The sequence below is a fragment of the Quercus suber genome, unplaced genomic scaffold (assembly GCF_002906115.3).
Source record: "Quercus suber isolate HL8 unplaced genomic scaffold, Cork oak 2.0 scaffold_160, whole genome shotgun sequence".
Taxonomy (NCBI): Eukaryota; Viridiplantae; Streptophyta; class Magnoliopsida; order Fagales; family Fagaceae; genus Quercus; species Quercus suber.
This window is the reverse complement of record NW_027069621.1, coordinates 92,821-100,185: the sequence shown is the minus strand read 5'-3', so window position 1 is coordinate 100,185 and position 7,365 is coordinate 92,821. Positions and strand designations below refer to the sequence as shown.

Here is a 7,365-nt window from a genome sequence, read left to right as displayed (position 1 = left end):
CTTCTTATTTCACAAGGACCTAACTTTAGAATGACTAACATTTATTCCACAAAATAAAATAAAATTTAGAAACACAAAGAAAAGGACCCAACATTTGAGGACATTCTGATCAAGATTTTAGTTAATTAGGTTTGAAAGCATTCCCACTTATTCAGTGGAGAATAATGTTATGATGGAATGAGACTCATATTTGAACTCTTTTGGGATGAACAAAATATTACCAAGTACATCAAGAAATACAAAAGCAAGTGATAGATTATACCATCTATGTTCACAAATTTAAAACCCGCAAGCAGAAAAGGAATACATTAGATTTTCTTTATTATAGGAAGAAATATCTGTACATTTTTTCCTCTCCCCCTGAACAAATATGTAGTCAAAGAAAATTTTAGATCATCTCTTGTAAAAATCATTGGACTTTTAACATCACGCAAAAAATTAGAATAAAAAGCAGAAGCAAATAATTCCCGTGCTCTTCAGTTTCTCAAGTTAATGGTCAAATGGGGGAGTGAAACTTGGATATCTGCAGCTTGAACAATTCATGGAATATGCAACTTTATCAGTGATAGAGAACAGTAATGTACTGGCACTGAAATAAAAATCTCAGTGATTGAAGAAAGGATAAAATTTGCAATGAGGCATTTATTCAGGAAGCAAGGTTGCTGATGCCAAAGTACACAGTCTTCTGTTGAAATGCATTGATTGCATAATCAACCTGAAAGTGACCAAACTGAGATTTAAACCGAAGACCATATCCAAGCCCAACACCAAATCCTGGTTTGCCCTGCCGCAGTGCTGGATTTCCTGAAACTCTCATACAAAATTGAGTTATTGATGAGATAATCACATGAGAATGAGTCTAAAAGAAATACACCATAATAGATGAGTCTAAAAGAGATACACCATAATAGATGAGACAAGCAGATTGCCAATCATGATAAAAAAGCAAGTTAGGCTGATAAGGAGATATGAGTCAGGAAGACAAGTGAAAATGTCAATGACTTGGTTGGGCTCACAATATAAAGACATAATACCTTGGCATGAAAACCACGAAACCCTAGATCAAAATGGATGATTGACTTTTGTTTTTTTTTTTTTTTCTTAAAAAAAAAAAAAAAAAAAAAAAAAAAAAAAAAAAAAAAAAAAGGGAGAGGAAGAAGAAGAAAATATAGGAGAACAAGCTTTATTTGTACTCAAAAGAATTCTAGTCCTTTGGTCTTTCAAAAGGTAGCACACTGTAGATATATATTTTATTATTTTATATATAAGTAAAAGGTGACTTTATTGAATAAGGTAGCATGCATGTTTCACCAAGTGGTGCATGTACAGAACCCACATCTTTAGCTGCCTCACGATGCCCTGATCACATTAGAGATGATGTGTGGTGAGGAACCAGCAATTTCATTGCTCCAATTGGCAAAATAGTTTTCAGGAAATCTAAACACTTTTCACAACGGAGCTCATCAGGACTGGGTTGCTCTTATTTTTAGAGACCTGCAGCTGATTTGAGTTCTTGATCCAGCAAAATAAACTAAATAATATAATCTAATTCCTTCATCAAATGCTGGGGATTATGAAAAAATTGGAACAAGAGTGAAGAGGAATCAATATATGAAAAGTTTATATCTGGCCTTGGTTTCCATATTTCTTTTCTTAATGATATAATAAGGTTGTGCCCACACTAGATACTTGATCTTGTAATCCATGGCTTATATTTTTGAGTTGACTTTGTGCTAATGGGGCTTCCTTCCCTATGAAAGCTTTCTTATATCAACCAGCTAGCTCTATGGATCCATATATTGTACTGGCCCACGCCGAACACCAATCCAGGAACAGTGTTCCCAGTATTACAATTATGGCACATTTTAAAAATTAAGGAAGTGTGTTTAAACTTTAAAACCCTAAGGGAATGCAAATCTGCAAGTAACTCACATTTTGAAACAGAGTGAAAGAATGGTAACTCACCTGGTACATGAATACCAGATCCCAAGTCAGTTCCACAGTCCAAGAAAATAGCACCTTCCAACATTTTGTGCTAAAAACAATAAGGGGTTAAGGTCAAGTAATAACATGGTAGTTCATTCAACAATAAGTAAGAACATTTAAACAATCAAATGGAAAATATGAAGAAGTTTTAAAATAATTGTAGGTGATTCTACTGAAAGTATTTAGAAAATAGCTTTTCTATTAAAAGATGTGAAGTTTGCATATGACCTTCCTAAGTTTTCTAACCATCATAGCAGACTCTGGACCAGCAATAACATAAATGAAAAATGGATGCACAAGAAAACAAGAAAAAAAAGTATACAAATCTATCAAATAGACAGATTTGTTACCCCATGCATCAATCTTACAGCAGATATCATGATTACCAATTCAGCCAAGATTTTTGGTGATAGATCCAGTCTACAACGACAGTACCTCTCACTACCTCAGGAAAAGAAATTTGTAACTTTTTTTTCCTGCAGCCAGTGAAATTGCCATCTCTCTGTTCTTTTCTTTCTTTCTTTTTTCCCTTCATTCTTTAAACCAAATTAGGCTGAACACAGCCAAAAAGAAAATGCTTACCTTATGAGAATAGAAAATAAAAAGATCAATAGTTATACAAGAAAAATCAAGGCCCTGAGTTCTTAAGCCAAAAAAAGAAACATGGTTTCTCTATGCAAACAAGGACCATAAAAAAACTGGTCACATTAAAGAAAAAACTTTCACACATCAGGGCATAAAAAAGAACAAGTTTAAATTTGACTGCTCCTTCACCTGTGAAGGATGAGAGCAAAGGCCTCTGATGGATTAATCCATTACTGATGTTAGAGGTCTTATTAAACTCCCTTTCACTTGAGGATCTTTATAGACAGATTTCAAACTCCAAAAAGCTTTTTTATGTTCTTATATGATGATTTCAGTCAATTAGAGATAATTACTTAGGTACTGAAAACACAGCCAAAATTTTTTGTAACACATACAAACCCCGCGGACACCCCCCCCCCCCCCCTTTTAGTATTTCCAACATATTTCATGCTTAAGACATCAGTATCAACTGAAATCCCAGTCAACCAATTTATAAGATTCCAAGACTAGGTTTAATAACCATATCAGATTGGACCTTTTAGCCTAATGAACACACAGTACACACTCATTAGAAATTAAATCTGCTTCAAGATTGTGACTGTTCTCAACAAAAGCCCCTTGGAAAAAGAATAAGAGAACCTCTGCTATTCTGTACAGAGCACTTTGGTAATGATTCCGTGAAAAGTCATTACAAGATTAAAGTCCATAATATTTTTTTTTACATATACACATCTATATTAACTTGTACTAGAAGCAGATAGCCTATTTTCTAACCTTTTATCAAAAAGAAGTAGAGAGCTTATTATTGAACAAAAGGAAGATACCAGAACCTTGATTACCTTAAAGATTAAAATAGACTTTATTTCCATCTACAACCATACATCACCAAAAGGGGCTTAAGGCTACATCACTTTATTTCTGAGGTCAATTGCAACTTTCTACCCTAAACAACGAGGTCAATTGCAATGTTCATCCCAAACTATAAATTTTTGTAATTTACACTTAATTCAAGATTAGTTTGCAATGTCCACCCTACCATCCAAAATCAATGTTAAAATTGAAAAATTGGGGCAGACATTGCAAATTAATAGAAACTAATCTATTTGTTAATTTTGATACTAAATTTGGATGATGTGAATGGGATTGTAAATTAATATCGAGTTAGGGCGTTAGATGTAAAGTTTTGTAGTTTTTAGATGGACATTGCTAATGCCCCCAAAGATTAGGGAGGATAGCAGCAATTAACCCTTATTTCTTTTAGCAAATGGGCTCTATGAGGAAACCATTGGTTTCACAGCTAACATGCAATATTTGGCATCGCAATATTAGGGCAAGCACAATGCCATTCTTAGGTCACCCCTATGTTCTGTCAGAAAATATTGTCCACTTATTGAACAAATTGAACTAGAAATTCATTTGCATCCAATACCATGCTTTCTAATCAAACACAATGAAAGAAACAAAATATTACCAACCTGGCAACCTCAGCCTTAGATAGACTAAGCATGTAAAGATATAATAATGATTGGCCTATACACTAGCAAACAAACCAGGAAAGAAATGACATGTTTTAAAATAATCATGATTAGTAAATCATTTTGCTTTTAAACACATTGTTGTCAGAAAAGGAAAGTACGTAGTTAGACACACAAACATTTGAACACATAGGTTTTTTTTCCTAGCAAGTAACAATTGTATACATAGGTTCCCACACAACAAACATTTATCACCAATTAGCAAGTTCTATATAAAAATAAAGGCTTGACTGTTGTGAAAACTATTAGGCCACAGAAAAATTGTAAAGTTAAGCACTTAAGCCATAATCATTTAGACGTAACTGTGGTGTGGCAGTATGATAAGCACTTAGTTCTCAATGATTCTCTAGCTGAGGACTACTTAGCAGAAATTAAGATGACAACTTGGTTAAAAATGAAGCTCCATACCCAGAACAGAATACAAGCAAAATATCCTATTGAAGTTCAAAACTAAAGACCTTCTAAATGATTGATAAAGCCATTAGTTACCAATGGGAATGTCAATTCATTGTTAGCAACCAGGCATGATCTCCCAGATCCAACTGCACCCTCACCGTAACCCCGCACACTGCCAAGACCCCCAATTGCAAATGCTTGGTAAGGAGCCATGTCCCCTACAATGGAACCACCTGTCAGGCTGTCAAAAGAAAAGGTAAGGGTGGTGCAAATAGAGCAAGGATATAAACAATAAGTTAGAAAGTGCATAGGGACAGTCAAAAAAGCCTCCCTCAGTCCTGCTTTCAGAATGGGATAAGTGAAGCCTTCACAGCAGGGTAAGGCATCGAGCTTTGAGCACAGTCAATAGATCCCCTTATTTCCAAACCGACACTCATCAATTTCTTCACACACTTGATTAGATTTAGGCTTTTCATCAATTATATGATATAAACCATGGTCTATTTCTTTATAATTTTTCTTCTTTTTCCTCAAATTATTGGTTTCAATATACAACTTAGAATACTTCTGGATGATTTAATGCTTTTTAATAAATTTTTGTAATTCATCTCTTCACTCCCTAAGACACATCCTACATGCTACTTGTAAAGCTATTTGAATACTTATCATTCATTTCCTCAATGCTTCCTACGTCCCTACAGTCCATTGTATTTAGCCCTTCTGCTAGCCACTCACCACTCTCCATACTGGCTTCAAAAACTATGCAGTATCTAATGCATAAAGAAATATTACTCACCTTGTCAAAAGAAATGCCGGACCAAGTTTGACTCCCTTTGATGCAATAAATTTAAACCGGTTGAAGATTAGCCACTTAGATAGAACTGGAATCCCTTGTTCTATTTGCAGACTCAACTGGTTACAATACAAATTTGCAGTTATCAGAATGCATGTGACTAGCACCTAAGATATACAAATCCAATATGTGATAAGAATTTTATATCATAGATCAACAAAGGAGATAGCTTACACGACAAAAACTATGATCATTTGCCTTTGCATATCGAGATTCTTGTCTTAAAACTACCATATTGTCATGGGAACTACCACTGCATAACAAGCACATTACAGAAAACGTTAGAATTCAATCTGACAGAATGTTTGAAAATTAGGATACCACTACATGCCTCAACTACCTGCACGTCACAGGAAACCCATCAAAGTCTCTGCTTATCGAGCGGCCATCATCACTTAAAGGACGAATATGCTGCATGGTTTGTAGTAATTAGTTTCCATCCATGAACTTCAGACAGAAAACTGCAAATGAATGTAATACATGAAAATAGATGCCTAAAGGATACTGATTAGTTAATTAGAGAACAGCAGACCTCAAATTTTATGCTGGTTGTGCTGCTCCATTTGGTACTTGCTGGCTCGTTCAGATCCAATCCAACTGCTAATCGAGACAAATTCACACCTCCACTCCCTGAACGGGAGAAGTTGTCCATGGTGACACCATGGACCCCGATCTCAGGTGCAATGGAATGCTGATAATTAAAAGAAATTAGAAATCTCAAAATGTATGCTGCAAATTTCCACTCAAACTAATATCTTTGTTTTAAATTTATCGATTGGTTTTTCTAAATGTAGGTCAAAGTGGTTCGGAAAGTCCCCATAAAGCTCAATTCCAATTTGCAATATGTTTTTCCCTCTTTCTCAGCAACAAATAATAGTAATGAAGCAGAAATAAACCTGAATAACAAAGGACTGTTGAGCAAGCCATTCTGGTCTCGGCCTCCTATAAGCTATTAAGACATTTGAATCATAGAGCCCCTTGTCTAATGATACATCAAGCTTCTCACTTCCACCAAATAAGTTCGGATGTTTGATGTAAAGACTGCAATAAACAAACTGAACCCTTTATTTCGACAATGCCATATTTCTCCATATGGTTGCTGAGAGAGCTAAGTAAAAGAAATTAAATTCCTAATTTCAAGTTTCACATTTGTTTTGATTACCAGAAAATCATAAAAAGAAAACCAGCTAAAAACAAAGCCAAAATTTGATTTCAACAAAGTTGAGTGAAGCTTTTTGTTCCCTTAGGCCAAACAATGAGGAAAAATAAAAATAAAAAGTTTCAATTTTTATATATCTTCTCTTTCCCTTCATTTATCTCCTCTTTATAAATTTAATGAACCCATATAAATCCAAAAAAATATGAAAGCACCATCTAGAGAATTTTGACCCAAAATAACAAAAATCAAAACTTTACCTTCCAATTACCAGAGAAAGAGGACTGCCAGTGCTCCTGTTAGAAGGAGTAAGAGAGGGAAAAATCAATTACTGGGTAAGGAAGAAAAAGATAAGCAAAGCATGAATTAAGCAAGAACCTGAAAGGAGTAAGCATCAAAGAAGCGCATAGCTTGTGAGTGAGGTCAACATTTACATCAATCTTGGCTGTCACACACACCCCACAAAATCAAAATGGGCACATTACTCATCAACAACACTGCTATAGAAATCAACTGTAACCATATATCTACTGAGAAAAATCAAAGCTTTACTGGGTTGGGTTTGTTTTGTTATTTATTAAAAGCTATATGAAATGAAAGATTTTAAGACTGACCTTTGCCAGCATGGATGCTCTTCTGAGCTCCCATCCTGTTACCTGTGCATAATAAACCATTAAAATGGAAATGGAAATGGGAATGTCTTATTTGAGTGAGACTTTGAGGGAGACAAAGATTGCATTCTCAGTATTTGTGTTTCAGAGGCAAAGGAAAGAGGTGTGTGTGGCGCCTTGTGTTTTACGGGTCACTGGTGGTGACGTATTAGGGAGAAGAGAAAAAGAAAAAAAAAAAGAAAA

General features: G+C 34.9%; 1 protein-coding gene across 2 annotated transcripts; it reads right to left on the bottom strand.

Annotated features, from left to right (window-relative positions):
• Nucleotides 1–295: 295 nt before the first annotated feature.
• LOC112019205 (outer envelope protein 39, chloroplastic) lies at nt 296–7,357 on the bottom strand. 2 transcript variants are annotated; one of them, XM_065777601.1, is made up of 11 exons: nt 7,126–7,357; nt 6,890–6,956; nt 6,772–6,807; nt 6,252–6,410; nt 5,888–6,046; nt 5,696–5,766; nt 5,530–5,608; nt 5,299–5,414; nt 4,596–4,743; nt 1,966–2,035; nt 296–804 (listed from the first exon to the last, which is right to left on the bottom strand). In XM_065777601.1, exons 2-11 carry the CDS (start codon nt 6,917–6,919, stop codon nt 647–649), a joined length of 1,026 nt encoding a protein of 341 aa, XP_065633673.1. In that variant the 5' UTR covers nt 6,920–6,956; nt 7,126–7,357; the 3' UTR covers nt 296–646. The 2 variants fall into 2 exon arrangements, with proteins under 2 accessions (XP_065633673.1, XP_023907499.1); XM_024051731.2 differs by having other exon boundaries at nt 6,252–6,396.
• Nucleotides 7,358–7,365: the final 8 nt, after the last annotated feature.